Raw genomic sequence first — 20,751 nt, forward strand, 5'->3', positions numbered from 1 at the left:
GTGTGGAGTTTGCATGTTCTCCCCGTGACCTGCGTGGGTTTGCTCCGGGTGCTCCGGTTTCCTGCCACATCCTAAAGACGTGCGGGTTTGTAGGGTTTTTATCCCTCGGCAGATAGCCCCTAGTGTGCACTGGGAATGTGGGATAACATAGAACTAGGGTGACCGATGGTCGGCATGGACTAGGTGGGCCGAAGGGCCTGTTTCCACACTGTATCTTTCAATCGGTTAATTAAAAACATGGAGAGGGTTAATTGGCCGATATTAGCACAGGTGTCAGGGGTTATGGGGAGAAGGCAGGAGAATGGGGTTAGGAGGGAGAGATAGATCAGCCATGACTGAATGGCGTAGACTTGATGGGCCGAATGGCCTAATTCTACTGGTATTACTTATGACATGAGTGATGGGATGTTGAGAGAGTTTGTGATGTTTTGAGGAGTATACAGTGTGATCAATGTTAATGGGCGATCTAGGGCAGACGCGGATTCGATGGGCTGAAGGGCCTGTTTCCTAGGCAACTCTATCCCTCTATATGATCAGCAGATCAGGCAGCACCTGTAGAGGGGAAGGAATCCTCAATCTTTTCAGGCTGACAATCTTTTGTTGATCTTGGGAAATGTTTGATAATGTGGGGGGAAGGGTGATGGATGGGATTATGGTGCGGGTGAAGGATGAGCAGGGATTGCAGGGAATGGAGGGATTTGGATCACGTTCCAGCAGAGCAGATTAGATTTGCTTGGAATTGTGTTCAGCACAGGCATAGTGGACCGAAGGGCCTGTTCCTGTTCTGCACTGTTCTATTTCCTATGACACTGGTGAATCTGTGGAATTATTTGCCACAGAAGGCTGTGGAGGCCAAGTCAGAGGATATTTTCAAGGCGGAGTTAGATACGGGTGTCAGAGCTTATGGGGAGAAGGCGGGCCCTTGTGGCTAAAGGGATCAGGGGGAATGGAGAGAGGGCAGGTACAGGATACTGAGTTGGATGATCAGCCATGATCGTATTGAATGGCGGTGCAAGCTCGAAGGGCCGAATGGCCTACTCCTGCACCTATTTTCTATGTTTCTAATGGGGTTAGGAGGGAGAGATAGATCAGCCATGATTGAATGGCGGAGTAGATTTGATGGGCCGAATGGCCTAATTCTACTCCTATTCCTTATGATCTGCTCTATCCAAGCCTTTCAGTATGGCTTGACTATTCTCTGACAACTCATTTGTCACCTGTTTGTTCGTCAGCTAATCTGTCTGCCTTTTAGTTCTTTCCCTATCATCCTGTCTTCCAGCTGCGATAGCTACCTATGTTACCCCAAGGTCAGCGTGGAGTCCAGGTACTCTAACCAAAATGGATGGGGCTCATTACGTGTCAGGTAGTTTGGGAAATAGAATGGGGTTGGCTAAACCTTTGTCAATAAATGCTGTAAATTTAACTTGTGGGTGTGGTAAGATTGGTTTAACTCCTCCTCTGCTGCCCTTGCTGTTTGCGTTCTCGAGATAGAGAGAAAAAATCTCTGGACTAGATGCCCTGGAATTGTAGGTAAAGTTTCTGATTTGGACTCAATGGGCCGTTAAATCAGGGTGACGTGGGGTCTGATTCCAGGCGTTTCATTCCAATGCAGATGGTTTTCTGTGGTTGCATTTTGTGATTGCTACTTGAACACCTGCCTGACCCGCAGAATGAAAATGCAGGTAAGAACGAGCAGGGAGAGAGAGAGAGGAGGGTGGGAAGTTCTGCTTGTATTAGACTTCTACTTTGTAACAGCCACTCAGGCAGAGCTTGGCTGGCAAACCTGCCAGCATTATTATTTTTTAAACAGGGAAAATAAGCCATGCTTGAAGATTGTCAGCGTTTGTGGAGGGAATGGACAGGCTACCTTTCGGGTCGGGACTAATGGAATGTTGGCCTTCATAACAAGAGGATTTCAGTATAGGAGTAAAGAGGTTCTTCTGCAGTTGTCTAGGGCTCTGGTGAGACCACATCTGGAGTATTGTGTACAGTTTTGGTCTCCTAATTTGAGGAAGGACATCCTTGTGATTGAGGCAGTGCAGCGTAGGTTCACGAGATTGATCCCTGGGATGGCGGGGCTGTCATATGAGGAAAGATTGAAAAGACTAGGCTTGTATTCACTGGAGTTTAGAAGGATCTTATAGAAACATATAAAATTATAAAAGGACTGGACAAGCTAGATGCAGGAAAAATGTTCCCAATGTTGGGCGAGTCCAGAACCAGGGGTCACAGTCTTAGAATAAAGGGGAGGTCATTTAAGACTGAGGTGAGAAAAAACTTTTTTACCCAGAAAGTTGTGGATTTATGGAATTCCCTGCCACAGAGAGCAGTGGAGGCCAAATCACTGGATGGATTTAAGAGAGAGTTAGATAGAGCTCTAGGGGCTAGTGGAGTCGAGGGATATGGGGAGAAGGCAGGCACGGGTTATTGATAGGGGATGCTCAGCCATGATCACAACGAATGGCAGTGCTGGCTTGAAGGGCCGAATGGCCTCCTCCTGCACCTATTTTCTATGTTTCTATTGGACTCTTCTACTAACCTTCTTCCGAAACCGTCTGGTCATTCCCACCACAGGTGCTGCCTGACCTGCCGAGTTTCTCCCGTACTTTTGCTCACGATTCCAGCATCTGCACTTTCTTGCGTCACAAGAAAAAGCCACAAGATGGATTTTGCACAAACATGCAAAGTGCTGCAAAAATGTACAAATGGAGCCCCTGAGGCAGGTTATTATTTTTAGAAATCCGATTATTTTTAGAAAAGAAAAACTGCAGATGTGAGGTTGCATGGAGGATTGTGTTCAGATCTGGCCAGCCTGATACAGGAAAGGTGATGTAAAGCTGGAAAGATAGCAGCGAGGATTTCCGAGAATGTTGCCAGGACTCGAGGTCTAGAGCTATAGAGAGACATTGGGCAACCTAGGACTTTATTCTTTGGAGCGCAGAAGGATAAAGGCTTATCTTAAAGAGGTTTGGGAATAGATAGGGTGCATGCACATTCTTTTTTCCAGAGTAGGATGATTAAGAACCAGAAAACGTGGGTTTAGGGTGAGAGTTAAGTTAGTTTTGTCTAGAGATACAGCACGGAGACATTCTCTTCGGACCACCGAGTCCACACCGACCAGCGATCCCCGCACATTAACAAACCCTTAGACACGCACGGGATCGTTTTATATTGACACCAAACCAATTCACCGACAAACCTGTACGTCTTTGGAGTGGGAGAGAAATCTGAAGAGCTGAGAGAAAACCCACGCAGGTCACGGGGAGAACGTACAAACTCCACATAGACAGCACCCGTGGTCAGGATCGAACCCGGGTCTCTGGCGCTGTGAGGCAGCAGCTCTACTGCTGCGCCACCGTGCCGCCCTTAATAGAAATCTGAGGGGCAGGTTTTTCACACAGAGGGTGATGCGTATATGGAACGAGCTGCCAGAGGAGGGAGTTGGGGCAGGTACTATAACAACATGTAAAAGACAGATAGGTACATGGATAGAAAAAGGTTGGAGGGTCATGGGCCAAACACACATACGTGAGGCAAGCTTAGATGGGGCATCTTGGTTAGCATGGATATTTTGGGCTGAAGGGCCTGTTTCTCCAATATATGACTCTACTGATTTAATGACGGGTAAAACAAATTCAGAGTCACTCCGTGGACCGAAGGGAAAGTGCTCTGTGATGCACTCACCCAACCTGTTTAGTTTCTCCAACTTAAAGGAGACCACACCTCGAACACCAAATGCAGTGCACTAGATTGAAAGAAGTCCAAGTTGAATTGTTACTATTTGGGAACGTACCATCATAAAACATAGGACCAGAATGAGGCCTTTTGGCCCATCGAGTCTGCTCCATCATGGCTGATCTATTATTCCCTCAACCCCATTTTCCTGCCTTCTCCCCATAACATTTGACACCCTTACTAATCAATCTCCCACTTTAAAAATACTCAATGACTTGGCCTCCACCACCGTCTGTGGCAATGAATTCCCCAGATTCACCACCCTCGGGCTAAAGAAATTCCTCCTCGTCTCCTTTCTAAAGGTATGCCCTTTTATTTTGAGGCTGTGGACTCTGGTTCTAGACTCTCCCACTATTGGAACCATCACATCCACTCCATGGAGACCTTTTATTGTTCAGTAGATTTCAATTAAATCCCTCCTCATCCATTTAAACTCCAGCCCTGAGACATCAAACGCTCCTCATAAGTTAACCCAATCATCCCTGGGATCATTCTCATAAACCTGCTCTGCACCCTCTCCAACGGCAGTACATCCTTCCTCAGATATGCAACTGAAAACTGATCACAATACTCCAAATGTGCCCTGACCACTGTCTTATAAGGCTGAGGCATTACATCCTTGCTTTTATATTCTGGTCTTCTCAAAATGAGTGCTAATATCTCCAACCAGGATGGCCGAGTGGTTAAGGCGTTGGACTTAAGATCCAATGGACATATGTCTTCGTGGGTTCAAACCCCACTCCTGGTATTGATAAGGTTTTTGGCGGCACAGTGACTCAGTGGTCGAGCCATTACCTGATTGTTCTCTTTAGAAGGTAGACAAAAATGCTGGAGAAACTCAGCGGGTGCAGCAGCATCTATGGAGCAAAGGAAATAGGCAAACCTTTCTTTAGAACATTGCAGGGTGAAGAGAAACCTGATAGAATGATATCAAATTATAAGAGATATATAGATATGGTAGACAGTCAGAATCTTTTTTCCAAGCTTGGAAATAGTTCTACCCATTCTCAGAAGCCTCCATCCCAAGCAAGGATAACTTCACAATTCAGGTGATTTTCCAACACACATACACACACTCACCATCCTTTCATTCAAGTCAAGTCAAGTCAAGTCAAGTCAAGTTTATTTGTCACATACACATACGAGATGTGCAGTGAAATGAAAGTGGCAATGCTCGCGGAACAACAAAACAACCAAACAAATTATAAACACAATCATAACACACATATTATTTTACATAATAAATAATAGAAGGAAAAACGTTCTGTACAGTTAGTCCCTGGTGAGAAAGGCGTTTACAGTCCGAATTGCCTCTGGGAAGAAACTCCTTCTCAACCTCTCCGTTCTCACTGCATGGCAACGGAGGCGTTTGCCTGACCGTAGCGGCTGGAACAGTCTGTTGCAGGGGTGGAAGAGGTCTCTCATGATTTTGTTTGCTCTGGAGTTGCACCTCCTGTTGTATAGTTCCTGCAGGGGGGTGAGTGAAGTTCCTATAGTGCGTTCGGCCGAACGCACTACTCTCTGCAGAGCCTTCTTGTCCTTGGCCGAGCAATTCCCGAACCAGATGGTAATGTTCCCGGACAAGATGCTTTCCACCGCCGCTGCGTAGAAGCACTGGAGGATCCTCGGAGACACTCTGAATTTCCTCAATTGCCTGAGGAACTTCCCGAAGATTCCCCACCCAAAGTTGGGAGCCTGCTGCAAATTGTTCCTGGTGCCTGGGAGAGGGGTAGAAACTGGGAGGAACTGATGGGGGAGAATTAAGGGCCACAGCTGCAAGGTGAGCAGGGATGTGCAGATCTTGTTTTCCATTCAGAAAATGGTGGATGCTTTGAACAAGCTGCTGGAGGTATGCCATGATAGTGGTGTTTAAAATGATATGCACATGGAAATACAGGCTATAAACAAATATGGATCATGTGTAGGCAAAGAAGAATAACTTCTGGTTTTTGGCATCGTATTTGGCACAGACATCGTGTGCTAAAGGGCGTGTTCCTGTGCTGCAGTGTTCTCTGTTTTATTAGGGGATAAAATAAGGGCTTCTTTCAAAAGAAATGAAAGAAAGATTGTTGCAGTGAGAATAAACTGTGAACAAATCCAGGAATTACAACACCTTACCATTATCTGCCCTTAAATCAGGTTGGCACATTGCCACAGCTATCTGATCTGCAGCCTCTCATCTGCACTGACGCTGTCTATGCGGAGTTTGCACGTTCCTGCTGTAAATGCATGGATTTTCTCCGCTGCTCCAGCTCCCTACCTCTCGTCCCAAAGACATGCAGGCTGCTTTAAATTGCCTTTAATGTAGACAAGATGTAGAAACTGCCGGGCGCTGATGAGAATTTGGGGAAAATAGAATTTTGGGGAATAAATTGGAGAGAATGGACTGAGTAACACGACAATTTTAGAACAATGAGATCAGGAAAAGATTGTTCATTTTAAAATTTCAAAGAAAATAAGGAAAAGCCCAAGGACTTGTAAATTTTAAAATGAACAATCTTTTCCTGATCTCATTGTTCTAAAATTGTCGTGTTACTTTAGTGCTTCTCAGAGTTTCGGAATGGCAGGAGTTAATCTGGGAAAACACTTGGAATAATTCAATTAAATGTGCTTTAATAAACATTTGAAAGAAAACCAAGAGGTACTAATCGTTTAATTTATGCTGCATTAAATAATAATAATCACAATAGAATTATTGCTTCATAAATATTCCTAAAACACCATTGAACTGTAAAGAAACATTATGACTTTGTATTTTTGTTTGAAGGCCATATTTAATCTCGAGTTCCACACAGCAGCCAAGAACTGTGTTGGTTTAATGTGCAGTTAAAACTTTCATCTTTAAACAAGATTCCTACCAAGGCCTGATGTAAAGATATAAAGAAGTGAAAACATTTTTAAAAGTCACCTCTTATTTGTAAACCTGGTGACATGAACCCATATCGAGAGTTGTGGGTCAAGGGTATATAATGGTTATAGAAACATAGAAAATAGGTGCAGGAGTAGGCCATTCGGCCCTTCACCGCCATTCAATATGATCACGGCTGATCATCCAACTCAGTATCCTGTACCTGTCTTATCTCCATACCGCCTGATCCTTTAGCCACAAGGGCCACACCTAACTCCCTCTTAAATATAGCCAATGAACTGGCCTCAACTACCTTCTGTGGCAGAGAGTTCCAGAGATTCACCACTCTGTGTACCAGGGACTCTTTTCTGCCACAGCCTTCATCCGCCTTCCCAGCCGTTGTGACGCTCCACTAAGGTCAGCCATCGTCCTCTGCCTGTTCCACCGTTGAGGTCTTGGTTGGATTGCTCTTTGTCAGAGACCTCCCCCTCGACCTGACCGCCATGGGTGGCCCTACCAGGGGCATAGCTCCAGACGGCATCGCTCTCAGGATCTCAGGTCCACACACAAGCTTCTCCACCACGACAAGGTGACAATCCATGGAGAAGCAATGATAGAATAATAACCTTCTTACCTGCCACAGTGTTACAGGCTCCTAAACTAAACACACAGATAAATATGGTATTAGTACATCAGTGTACGTGATGGTTGGAATGGACATGGTGGGCCGAAGGGCCTGTTCCTGAACTATATGACTCTATAATATCATCGGTCTATGATTAACTTACACTGTGAATGGGTCGATTGCAATCATGCACTGTCTTTCCGCTGACTGGTTAGCACGCAACAAAAGCTTTCCACACTGTACACGTGACAATAAACTAAACTGACACATACAGTCATACCAATAAAAAGCAAGACACACACAATACATTTTAACATAAACATCCACCACAGTGACCCCTCCACATTCCTCACGTTGGCGGGACGATCTTGGTTCCCGCAGCCGGCGGCGTTTTGGCCCTCACGCTGCCTGACCCGCTGAGATACTCCAGCACATTGTGTCCTTTTTTTGCAAGCCAACACCTGTAGTTCCTTGTTTCTACATAAGGGACATTCATTCACAAGTGGCTTGTTCAAAAGAGACTGCGTTAAGGCATGTGTTTATGGAGTTATTTAGTGCAGATTTTAACACACGTCCTCCTGCCTTGCAGTTCTTCCTCCCCCTCTCTCTGGCTGCTTCATTGTTCCATCAAGTTTTGATGATGCCTCATCCTGATTGGAATGATCCTTCGCTGAAAAATAATCCTCGATCCATGACTTTCCACATCAGACCCTTGGGTGAGTGGAGACTGACTTCAACAAGCTGTTTGGTTTGGAGATACAGCACGGAAACAGGCCCTTCGGTCCACAGTATCCGGGCCGACCACTGGCTTGGTAAATGTAATCATTGTCCCTGGTGGGTGTAGGATAGTGTTAATGTACGGGGATCGCTGGTTGGTGTGGAGCCGGTGGGCCAAAAGGGCCTGTTTCCGTGCTGTATCTCTAAACTAAACTAAATAAAAATCTAAGGGACACAAAATTGCTGGAGAAACTCAGCGGGTGCAGCAGCATCTATGGAGCGAAGGAAATAGGCAACGTTTTGGGCCGAAACCCTTCTTCAGACTGATGAGGGGTGGGGGGGGGGGGGGGGGGGGGAGAAGGAAGGAAAAGGGGAGGAGGAGGAGCCCGAGGGCGGGCGGATAGGAGGGTGGGAGGAGACAGCTAGAGGGTTAAGGAAGGGGAGGAGACAGCAAGGGCTAGCAAAATTGGGAGAATTCAATGTTAATGCCATCCGGACGCAAGGTCCCCAGGCGGAATATAAATAAAAATCTAATCACGATAAGAAAGTCACGATGATAGTTGGTGCAGCATCTCAGATATGATAGTGGAATTTAAGAGACTTTTTGTCTGAAACATTGGAGGCTGAGGGGAGGCTTAATAGAAGTATATAAAATTATGAGATGCATAGATAGGATAGACAGTCAAAGCCTTTCTCACAGGGTGGGAATAACCAACACCAGAGAGCTTAGCTACAAGATGAGGGGCGCAAAGCTTAATGGAGATGTGTAGGATACAAAGAGAGTACATGGGGTGCTGGAAGCATTGTCGGGGGTGGTGGTGGAGGCAGAGATATTGGTGGCATCAAAGAGGCTTTTAGATAGGCACATGGAAGCACAGGGAATAGAGGGATATGGATCATGAACAGGCATCATGTTCCAGACAAACATTGTGGGCTGAAGGGCCTGTAACCTGTGCTCTGCTTTTCTATTGAAGATAGACACAAAATGCTGGAGTAACTCTGCGGGTGAGGCAGCATCTCTGGAGAGAAGGAATGGGTGACGTTTCGAGTCAAGACCCTTCTTCAGACTGACATGAACAGCAGTTGTGTCCTGTCTTGCTGGCATGGATAATGGGTGCTGAATGGGTTTTCTGAATGGATCAATGCAGCATTCAAACCACTAAGTATTAGCTCAGACTGACTTATGCCCCTGTCCCACTTAGGAAACCTGAAACCTCTGGAGACTTTGCGCCCCACCCAAGGTTTCCGTGTGGTTGCCGGAGGTTGCAGGTGGTTGCCAGAGGTTGCAGATAGTGGAAGCAGGTAGGGAGACTGACAAAAACCTCCGGGAACCGCACGGAAACATTGGGTGGGGCGCAAAGTCTCCAGAGGTTTCCGTTCAGGTTTCCTAAGTGGGACAGGGGCATAAAGGAGCAAATATTTCACATTAAGCACACTGCTAGTTTTTTTAATTAGTGTCACGTGTACTCAGAAACAGCAAAGATCATTTTTTTGCATGCTACCCGCTCCAGAGATGCTGCCTCACCCGTTGAGTTACTCCAGCATTTTGTGTCTACCTTCGATTTAAAACCAGCATCTGCAGTTCTCTCTTGCACACTATGGTTTTTCTATGTTCTATGTTAACCCTGAGTTAGTTTAGTTTATTGTCATGTGTACCGAGGTCCATGGCCAGTGGATAGCTCTGTCCTCTCCACTAATGGCTTGGTGGTTTTGAACAGGAGAGGACACAACTGCGTTGAATGGCGGGACTCCCTGGACTGACTACGTACTGGACTGCGCGGATATTTTCCACAAAGGCTTTCACAGAAGTGGGGTGTATCAGATCCACCCCTCTGGGCCATTCCGTCCACTGAGTGTTTACTGTGACATGGAAACTGATGGAGGAGGATGGACAGTAAGTCATGGGCTCTGACCCCTAATTCAATTATCTTCCCTCGTGTCTGTCTCAAAAATGCCACTGTGTCTCCTTCATCTCATGTTAGTTGGTCCTTCATCTTATGCTGCACTGTCATGCTGCACTGAAACAGGCCCTTCAGCCCGCAATGTCCATGCTACCCATTGTACATATCTGCACCAATCCTATTTTAGACTTTAGAGATACAGTGCAGAAACAGGCCCTTAGGCCCACCGAGTCCGCGCCGACCGGCGATCCCCGCACACTAACACTATCTTACACACCCGCGACAATTTTTACAATTTACCAAAGCCAATTAACCTACAACCTGTATGTCTTTGGAGTGTGGGAGGAAACCGAAAATCTCGGAGAAAATCCACGGGGAGAACGTGCAAACTCCGTACAGACAGTCGGGTTAGAATGTCCATGCCAGCTCTCTGCCTCAGAGGGCGGTGGAGGCAGGTTCTCTGGATGCTTTCAAGAGAGAGCTAGATAGGGCTCTTAAAAATAGCAGAGTCAGGGGATATGGGGAGAAGGCAGGAACGGGGTACTGATTGGGGATGATCAGCCATGATCTCATTGAATGGCGGTGCTGGCTCGAAGGGCCAAATGGCCTCTACTCCTGCACCTATTGTCTATTGTTTATTGAATCCAGGTCTCTGGCGCTGTGAGGCAGTAGCTCTACTGTTGTGCCTCCTTGCTGCCCAAATCTTGGAGATCTTCACCATGAGATAGAGATTTCTACCCTTCTCCCTCCCTCTCCATCACAATTTTATGGGACTTTTTCAGCAAATTCATACAACCTTTTTTCAAGTAAGGTTACGTGGAAAGTGCTATAACTCCTTAACCATGTGTTTTCAGGTGCTTCAGAGAAGAATGGATGGCTCTGTTGACTTCTACAGAGGATGGGATGATTACAAGCAGGGCTTTGGTCGGGCGGATGGCGAGTATTGGATAGGTAAGCAGTGGAGTTTACCGTCTATTCACAAAACACACCGAGCTGGAGAAACTCAGCAAGTCAGGCAGCATCTGTGGAAGGAGCTGGAGAAACTCAGCAAGTCAGGCAGCATCTGTGGAAGGTACACAAAAAAGCTGGAGAAACTCAGCAAAGTCAGGCAGCATCTGTGGAAGGTACACAAAAAAGCTGGAGAAACTCAGCAAAGTCAGGCAGCATCTGTGGAAGGTACACAAAAAAGCTGGAGAAACTCAGCAAAGTCAGGCAGCATCTGTGGAAGGTACACAAAAAAGCTGGAGAAACTCAGCAAGTCAGGCAGCATCTCAGAAACTCAGCAAGTCAGGCAGCATCTGTGGAAGGTACACAAAAAAGCTGGAGAAACTCAGCAAGTCAGGCAGCATCTGTGGAAGGACTGGACAGGCAATGATTGATTAGCAATTTATTCAATCAGAGTGATACAGAGTGGAAAGAGGCATTTCAGCCCAACTTGCCCACACTGCCAACATGTCTCATCTACACTAGTCCAACCAGCCTGTGTTTGGCTGCACCCTCACTGGCAGTATTTTAGGATGGCACAGTGGTAGAGTTGCAGCACTTACAGCAACAGAGACCCAGGTTCGATCCCGACTAGGGGTGCTGTCTGTACGGAGTTTGCACGTTCTCCCGCGTGGATTTTATCAAAGATCTTCCGTTTCCGCCCACACTCCAAAGACATACAGTTTTGTAGGTTAATTGGCTTGATATAGGTGTGTGTGTGTGGGATAGTATTAAAGTGCGGGGATCACTGGTCGGTGCGGACTCGATGGGCCGAAGGGCCTGTTTCTGCGCTGTATCTCTAAAAACTAACCAGAGAGCGGTCCTGAGCTACAATCTACCTCAGTGGAGACCCTCGGATTATCTTTGATCGGACTTTACTGGACTTTATCCTGCACTGAACCTTATTCCCTTTATCCTGTATGTGTACAAAACCTACCTGGATCGTGGCTGAGCATCTGCCCCACCCCTTGTGTGTGATTTTGGCGCTGACTAGAGGGGGCAGGTTGACGACACGATTTTGACTAGGCTACCTCAAGCAAAAATGTTCAGACTAGTAGATCATAAACGGAAAATCGCTGAAAGACCCTGTCGCAAAAGGAATTATTAGTTTTTATGGCCTTGTAAAATAGTTAGAGTAATTTAAAAACCACTATCTCACTCCGCAACCTCTCGCAGCCCCAGGGTTTTATAAAGCAAACAATTAAAGGTATGTACCTTATTTTTACATTAAATGGGGCTTGTATATAACCCTGTGTATAAAGTTTTCTATAGCGAGTAGCTCATTTTGTCTCTTTACGCCCCGCAGTATTTTTTCTGGGCATTTGAGGGCACAAATCCACTGCAATGTCAACGTCCTAAACCCGCGCGTTCACAGGAAATAGAAAGCTTAAACTGACTTTAATTTGCAGCAATTTCACTGATTCCCTTCCATTTGGCCATAAATTGATGTCTCCTCCCCCCCCCATGTTTTTATTGCGGACCTATTTGTGATATTATCCTATTTAAACATGTTAATCATTTATTAAGAAAGGGTAGATTTTAGATCACCAATTGAAGTTTGAAATGAGCATAGATCCCCCCTATACGCTTTGACCAGGAAATTTTTACTTTATATTTATTTCAGAATTGCAATCTATGATAACTGAAAATTTCATTCAGTTCTCTTAATTTTTTAAGAAGGTTATGTGCTTTTGACTGTCCACGATCACAGCTTTTTTTGATGTCCATAGAAAGCAATATAATTCCAAGATGCTATTTTCCGAGTATGAAAATGGCCTAACCACTTGGCAGAAATGTATGTGTCAAATTAAACTGTTATGCTTCACTGATTTAAATTGCGACTGATTTTTTAAATCTCAAAATTTTGTAACATTGCTACTTTATCCTGTATTTGTACACTGTGGACGGCTCGATTGTAATCATGTATTGTCTTTCCGCTAACTGGTTAGCAGATGACGAAAGCTTTTCACTGTACCTCAGCGCACGTTACAATAGACTAAACTCAAACTGCCCATAGACCTGCAGTGAAGTTGAGAGTTTGCTCCCTGTAGGTCTGCAGAACATGCACTCATTGACAGCAAAGAGGAAATACCAGCTGAGGATTGACATGGAAGACTTTGAGAACAGGACGGTCCACGCCGAGTATGGAGAGTTTGCAGTGGCTGCCAATGCCATCCGCGCAGAAGCAAATGGCTACACTCTCCTGGTGCAGGGGTTCACTGATGGAGGAGCGGGTAAGTGCTCTCCCACCCCCCCCTGCAGCGGTCCTGCTACGATAATCCAGCAACATCACTTTTAGTATTATCAGGAGCTCAACATTTTTCCATCCAATGTCATTTGTGCCAACCAGCAGATGCTGCCCGACCTCCTCCTCCCTCCTTGAGAACATGCAGCAACTTTGCTCGGAGAATCCTCTTGGGGCGGCACGGAGGCGCAGCGCTAGGTTTGCGGACTTACGGCGCCAGAGACCCGGGTTCCATCCTGACTCGGAGAGGGAGAAAGAGGAAATGGAAGTGTGGAGGGGAGGGGAGACACTTGGCATCATGTTCGGTGCAGAATTTGTCCCTGTGCTGTGTTGTTCTGAGTGGCGCAGCGGTAGAGTTGCTGCCTCACAGCGCCACAGAGACCGGGGTCGACCTTTTAACTACGGAGTTTGTACTTTCTCCCCGTGAGTTGCGTGGGTTTTCTCCGGGTGCTACGGCTTCCCCCCGCACCCCAAAGACGTACAGGTTTGTGGGTTAAATGGCCTCTGTACATTATCCCTAGTGTGTGGGACAGTGCTAATCTACAGGTGATCACTGGCCGTCGAGGACTCGGTGACCCGATGCGTCTGTTCCCGCACTGTATCTCTAAACTAAAAAAAACAAACAAACGCCCCAGTTATGCACTTTCTCCTCACCACACAACAACCTCTCTCCGAACAGCCCAATCTGGAAGAGGGTGGCTTAAAAAGTGACAGTCAGGTCATGTCTTACTAACATTAATTGAGTTTTCTTTCAGGTGGTAATGAAGGTGAATAATGAGAGTAAGCCACAAGCAATAGGCCACTCCGCTAAAACCTCCCTTCCTTTTATTGGCTGCTGTATCTCTTGTATTGGCTGCTTTTCATATGTCCCACGATAAAAACAAAAAGCTGGAGTAACTCAGCGGGACAGGCAGCATCTCTGGAGAGAAGGAATGGGTGACGTTTCGGGTCGAGACCCTTCTTCAGCCGTTTTTGCATCTTCCCTTCCTTTTATTGGCTGCTGTGTCTCTTCCTTTTATTGGCTACTGTGTCTTTTCACATGTGCTGTCTTCACTTGGTAAAGTCTCTTTTCAATCAAAATGCAGTTTTCTCTCCGCTCTCCTGACAACTTTTCAAATGGCGGCTCACCGACTCTCCTCCTCGAAGATTAAATGTTTAAAAGTGCAACAATACTCCACGTTTCAGCGCTTTATTGGCTGCCGTGTCTCTTCCTCAGTTAGCCAAAGGCTTGCATTTCTAATGACCCGGATAGGAGTCCGGGATCCGCAGCCTGCGAGGTCAGGAACGTTGGCAGTTCTGAGCTGGAGCCAGGGACTGGTGTCTAAATACGTCTTGCTTGGTTCGCTGGAAGATTTATTAATGCTAGCGACTAACATGAAAAACAAGGGAAATTAATGTATGCGTTAGGACTCGCGTCCAAAAGTTTGGAAAACCTCCCGCACCTTCTCCAATTCACTGCACTTTAATCCTTTCATCTCTGTTTGGAATTTTAAATATCTCTGGCCCTTGTCCAACAATGCCAGGTTGGTTATAGGGAGAGGTTGAGCAGGCTAGGACTTTATTCCTTGGAGCGCAGGAGGATGAGGGATGATGTTATAGGGTGTATAAGGTAATGAGGGGAATAGACAGGGTGAATGCACAGAGTCTTTTACCCAGAGTAGGGGAATCAAGAACATAGGTTTAAGCTGAGAGGGGACATATTTAATAGGAACTTGAGGGGCAACTTTTTTACATAATCGGTGGTGGGTTTATGGAACGAGCTGCCAGAGGAGGTAGTTGAGGTAGGTACTATAACAATATGGAAAAGACATTTGGACAGGGACATGGATAGGGGTAGGTGGGACGAGTGTAGATGGAACATCTTGGTTAGTGTGGGCAAGTTGGGCTGAAGGGCCTGTTTCAATACTGTATCCATTGTATCATGACTGTGACTATCTAATACAGAGCTCCCTCGCTCTGTGTTCACCTGTGACTTGCCACACTAGGTCCTGCCCCTCCCCTCTTCGTGCTTTCATCTCCACCCCCCCCTCCCCACTGCAAGTAGTCTGAAGAAGGGTCCTGACCTGAAACCTCACCTTACCAATTTCTCCAGAGATGCCGTCTGACCCGCTGAATTACTCCTGCACTTTGTGTCTTTTTTCCCTGTAAACCAGCATCTGCAGTTCCTTGTTTCTATCACATTGCTGAGGTGGCTCTGTGTGTGATTAAAAGATCATGGGGTCAAATCCCGCAGCTTGAACATAGAACAGTACAGCACAGGAACAGGCCATTCGGCCCACATAGCCTGTGCTTAACATGATGCCTCCAATTTGAGTTTATTGTAAACTCAAGTTTGACTTGGTGAGGGGAGGGTTAAATAGGCAAAGCCTTTGCAGTGACTTTGAACAATGAACTGTAAATGACGACTGGCCAATTATTAACTAACAGGATCAATGACAGTGCTGGAGTAACTCAGCAGGTCAGGCAGATTTCTGGAGAACATGGATAGGTGACGTTTTGGGCTGGGCCAATACTTCAGATGGATTGTGGGGAGAGAAAGCTGGTGAGTTGAGGATGGGACTAAATCTGGCAAGTGACAGGTGGGTACAAGTGAGGGACACAGTTTAAGAATAAGGGGTAAGCCATTTAGAACGGAGACGAGGAAACACTTTTTCTCACAGAGAGTGAGTGGTAAGTCTCTGCCTCAGAGGGCGGTGGAGGCAGGTTCTCTGAATGCTTTCAAGAGAGAGCTAGATAGGGCTCTTAAAAATAGTGGAGTCAGGGGATATGGGGAGAAGGCAGGAACGGCATACTGATTGGGGATGATCAGCCATGATCACATTGAATGGCGGTGCTGGCTCGAAGGGCCAAATGGACTATTCCTGCACCTATTGTCTATTGTCTATTGACAAGGGGTTTGATTTTGGATCGATAACCCTTCTCCAAATCCTTGTGAGAGTGAGGACCTTTCTCAGGGGAGTCTCAACCCAAAACGTCACCTATTCCTTTTCTCCAGAGACGCTGCCTGACTCGCGGAGTTGCTCCAGCTTTTTGAGTCTATCTTCTGGCTGCTATTGTTAGGCAAGTGGCCGTTCAGTGACATGGACTGAATGAGGAAGAGCTCGGAGAAGCATGCATTGTGAAATAAGACCACACTTCTCTTTATCTCCGGGAAGGTGCTCTCAGCTTTAAACCACCAAGACGTCAAACACGAGATATAAAAGACTGCAGATGTTGGAAACTTGATCAAAATATGAAGTGCTTGAGGAACTGAGCAGGTCGGGCAGCATCTGTGGAGAGAATGGAATGACGATGTTTCAGATCCAGACATTCTCTCCTCCACAGATGCTGCTTGACCTGCTGAGTTCCTCCAGCACTATTTAATTTGTGTGATATAAAATATATGTGTCGACCTCCCTTTAGATTTAGAGATACAGCATGTAAACAGGCCCTTCGGCCCAAAGATTCCATGCCGACCAGCAATCACCCATACACTAGTTCAATCCTACACACTAGGGACATTTTACAACTTACAATTTACAGAAGCCAATTAACCTGCAAAAGTGCACACCTTTGGAATGTGGGTAGGAACCGGAGCACCCGGAGAAAACCCATGTGGTCACCAGGAGAACGTGCAAACTCCGTACAGACAGCACCCGTAGTCAGGATGGAACCCGAGTGGATGAGAAAACGGGATAACATAGAACTAATGTGAATGGGAGATCGCTGGTCAACATGCACTCCGTGGACCGAAGGGCCTGTTTCTGTGCTAAACTATTCCCTCTCCTCAGATGCTGCTTGAGCACAGATCACTCACTCTAATACGTTTTTATTTTACCATCAGCTCCCCCCAAACAAAGCCTAATAACTAATAGGTGGAACAAAGTGCTGGAGTAACTCTGCGGGTCAGACGGCATCTCTGGAAAACATGGATAGGTGACGTTTTGGGTTGGGACCCTTCCCCTTCCCCATCCCCTTCCCCTTCCCCCTTCCCCTTCCCCCCTCTTTCCCCTTCCCCTTCCCATCCCCTTCCCCCTTCTCTTCTCCCCTTCCCCTTCCCCTTCCCCCCTTCCCCATCCCCTTCCCCATCCCCTTCCCCTTTCCCCATCCCCCTTCCCCTTCCCCCCATCCCCTTCCCCTCCCCTCCCCTCCCCTTCCCCTTCCCCCATCCCCTTCCCCCTTTCCCCTTCCCCTTCCCCCTCCCCTTCCCCCTTCCCCTTTCCCCTTTCCCTTCCCCATCCCCTTCCGCCTTCCCCCCATCCCCTTCCCCCTTCCACCCCACTTCCCCCCCTTCCCCCTCCCCCTTCCCCCCTTCCCCCTCCCCCTTCCCCGTTCTCTTCCCCTTCCCCTTTCCCCTTCCCCCTTCTCTTCCCCTTCCCCATCCCCTTCCCCCTCCCCCTTCCCCATCCCCTTCCCCTCCCCCCATCCCCCCCCCCTTCCCCATCCCCATCCCCTCCCCCATCCCCTTCCCCCTTCCCCCTCCCCTTCCCCTTCCCCTTCCCCATCCCCTTCCCCCTTCCCCCTTCCCCTTCCCCCTTCTCCCCCTTCCCCTTCCCCCTTCCCCTTCCCCTTCCCCTTCCCCTTCCCCTCCCCCCTTCTCTTCCCCATCCCCTTCCCCCCTTCCCCCTTCCCCCTTCCCCATCCCCATCCCCCCTCCCCTTCCCCCTTCCCCTCCCCCTCCCCCCTCCCCTTCCCCATCCTCTTCCCCCTTCTCTTTCCCCTTCCCCATCCCCTTCCCCCTTTCCCCTCCCCTTCCCCCATCCCCTTCCCCCTCTCTTCCCCTTCCCCCCTTCCCCCTTTTCCCCTTCCCCCATCCCCTTCCCCTTCCACCTTTTCCCACTTCCCCCCCCCTCCCCCTTTTCCCACTTTCCCCCTTCCTCTTCCCCCTTCCCCTCCCCCTCACCTTCCCCTTCCCCTCACCTTTTCCTTCCCCCTTCCCCCTTCCCCCTTTCATTTTCCCCCCTTCCCCTCCCTTCCCCCTCACCTTCCCCTTCCCCTCACCTTCCCCCCCTTCCCCCTTTCATTTCCCCCTTCCCCCCCTTCCCCCCTTCCCCCCTTTCCCTTTCCCCCCTTCCCCTCCCCTTCCCCCTCACCTTCCCCTTCCCCTTCCCCCTCCCCCCTTTCATTCCCCCCCTTCCCCCCTTCCCCCCTTCCCCCTTCCCCTTTCCCCTTCCCCCTCTCCTTTCTCCCCCAAGACAAGCAAATTAAAAAGATGCACGATTTTTTAGGAGTGGTAGAGTTGCTGCCTTACAGCGCCAGAGACCCCAGTTTGATCCTGACCACAGGTGCTGGCTGTACAGAGCTTGTACATTCTCCCTTTGACCATGTGGGTTTTCTCCGGGCGCTCCGGTTTCCTCCCACACTCCAACACATACAAGTTTGTCGGTTAATTTGACTTTGATGAAGAAATTGTAAAATTGTCCCTAGTGTGTTGGATAGTACTGGTGGGCTGAAGGGCCTGTCTCCATGCTGTATTGCTAAAGTCTAAAGTTGACATTACCTTTGTTTATAAAGTCTACTTGTTCCTTACATTGCCCACTTCATGTGTTTCGTTGCAGGAGACTCCTTGAGCTACCATAATGGGCTCAAGTTTAGCACCTTTGACAGGAATCAGCAGAACTCCACAAACTGTGCACAGACTAACTCAGGAGCCTTTTGGTACAAGTCCTGCCACATGGTGAATCTCAACGGCCTCTACCTAAGAGGGTCGCACTCGTCCTATGCCAATGGTATCCACTGGGCCACGTGGACTGGATATTTTTACTCTCTCAAAGCTACTGCCATGAAAATTAGACCACATCCATGGATTAAAAGGCGATTCACGATGTCCAGTTTACGTCCCCCAATCCAGGGAGCCCAGCGGGTCAGGCAGCATCTGTAGAGGGGAATGAGCAGTGCATGGAAGGATCCCAACCCGAAATTGCGTCTATCCATTCCCCCTCCTCTGATAGATACAAAAAGCTGGAGTCACTCAGCGGGACAGGCAGCATCTCGGGAGAGAAGGAATGGGTGACGTTTCGGGTCGAGACCCTTCTTCAGACTGAGAGTCAGGGGAGAGGGAGACATAGAGATATTAAAGGGTGAAGTGTGAAAACACAAATCAATGGGGATGTTGATCAAGGAAATGTGGAATGGTACATTGTTTCCTGCTCCTCAGATGCTGCCTGACCCTCTGAGTTCCTGCATCAGTTTGATTTTTGCTCAATATTCCAGCATCTTCACTCTGTTTTGTGTCCATTACACTGTTCTTGTGCCCCATTCTCATTAAATATATTATGCAGCGTTTACAGCTTCTTGTCTAAGTAGACCTTTTGGTCCACAGTCTGCGCCGACCAGCGATCCCCGCACACTAATGTTATCCCACATGCTCGGGATAATTTACAAGTATACTGTAGATTAAAGGGCCTGTTCCCACGTGGGAGTCATTAGCGCGTCATTTACGCTACATCATTTACGCGTCACGATGTACAACGCGCGCGTGGTGACACACACTTGATGCGCGCATTCAGATTCAGATTCAGATTCAGATTCAATTTTAATTGTCATTGTCAGTGTACAGTACAGAGACAACGAAATGCATTTAGCATCTCCCTTGAAGCGCGACATAGCAAACGATTTGAATAAATAAATAATGCGCATGGCATGCATTACGTGCGTATGGCACGTGATGAGGCGTGGAGGCGTAGGCAGCCGCGCGCGTGCGCCCAAGGATTTTGGGATTCACAAAATCTTCGCGATTCATCTGCGAGATGCGGAAATTACGCCCAAGTGGGACTGGCCCTTAACCCACATTCACCCAAGCCAATGAACCTACAAACCTGTACGTCTTTGGAGTGTGGGAGGAAACTGGAAATCTCGGAGAAAACCCACGCAGGTCACAGGGAGAACGTGCAAACTCCGTACAGACAGCACCCGTAGTCAGGATTGAACCCAGGTCTCTGGCGCTGCAAGGCAGCAATTCTACCGCTGTGCCACCATATGTCTAAAGTAAACAGTGGATGAGATAGTGGGATAACAGAACGAGTTTGGGAAAGAGTGAGCAATGCTGTGTAAATATTGATCGGGACATTAAATGTCACGTTGTCACTGGTGGTGACATAATGGTACATCTTGTATATACAGAGGGTGGAGTATCAGTACATGCTCCCTTTCCCTCTGCAGTGGTGCTCGCTCTCAATACTGTGCTGCTGTTCTGTCTGAAAGAACCTTGGCAGGCCAGTTATGCACCCAGCCAAGCCGCTGCCCCCGGCATAACACACAGAGCATCACACACACACACACACACTTCGGAAACAAAAGACGAGTTATTCCCAAAGTTAATCAAACAAGATAGCTTAAAGCACAGCCGTATACACTTCACCATTCTGTTTAACAAAGCATATCACTATATCTCAGCACACGTGACAATAATTATTCTGGGATGGGTGATACTTGTCAGGTCGACCCTGTTTGTGTCATTCCTTTGGTTCTAGTTACCTGCCTCCAGCATCTGCAGTTTCTTGTGTCTGACCATCTTTTGTTCTGACCATCTATGTCCTCCGCCTTTCTTTGTGTTTCCCAGAGAGGTGAAGAGGATCCTCTCTCCTCCGCATTCCTGCATGAATACAGGTTCTGCTTTCTCCATTGCTGCCTTTATTTGACACTCTTTAGTAGTTCACACCCTACCCTTCCATGTCTCTGTGTCTATCTCTCCTCTGAAGAAGGGTCCCAACCTGAA

At 47.6% G+C, this 20,751-nt stretch overlaps 1 protein-coding gene and 1 non-coding gene across 3 annotated transcripts in view; both read left to right on the forward strand.

Moving 5' to 3' along the window:
* Positions 1-953: 953 nt before the first annotated feature.
* LOC129714444 (microfibril-associated glycoprotein 4-like) overlaps positions 954-20,751 on the forward strand; it is a 20,528-nt gene continuing 730 nt past the window's right edge. The window contains exons 1-6 of one of the 2 annotated variants that reach the window (XM_055664035.1): positions 954-1,682; positions 7,798-7,924; positions 9,644-9,819; positions 10,681-10,777; positions 12,862-13,044; positions 18,593-20,751. The exon at positions 18,593-20,751 is cut by the window's right edge and continues 730 nt beyond it. In XM_055664035.1, the coding sequence (XP_055520010.1) occupies positions 1,671-1,682; positions 7,798-7,924; positions 9,644-9,819; positions 10,681-10,777; positions 12,862-13,044; positions 18,593-18,915 (918 nt within the window). In that variant the 5' untranslated portion in view covers positions 954-1,670 and the 3' untranslated portion in view covers positions 18,916-20,751. The remainder of the gene's footprint in view (positions 1,683-7,797; positions 7,925-9,643; positions 9,820-10,680; positions 10,778-12,861; positions 13,045-18,592) is intronic. The other variant, XM_055664036.1, reaches the window with a different exon arrangement.
* Positions 4,401-4,483, forward strand: trnal-uaa (transfer RNA leucine (anticodon UAA)). The gene has a single exon. It is a non-coding gene; the product is annotated as a tRNA-Leu (tRNA).

Source organism: Leucoraja erinacea, chromosome 39 (assembly GCF_028641065.1).
Source record: "Leucoraja erinacea ecotype New England chromosome 39, Leri_hhj_1, whole genome shotgun sequence".
NCBI lineage: Eukaryota > Metazoa > Chordata > Chondrichthyes > Rajiformes > Rajidae > Leucoraja > Leucoraja erinaceus.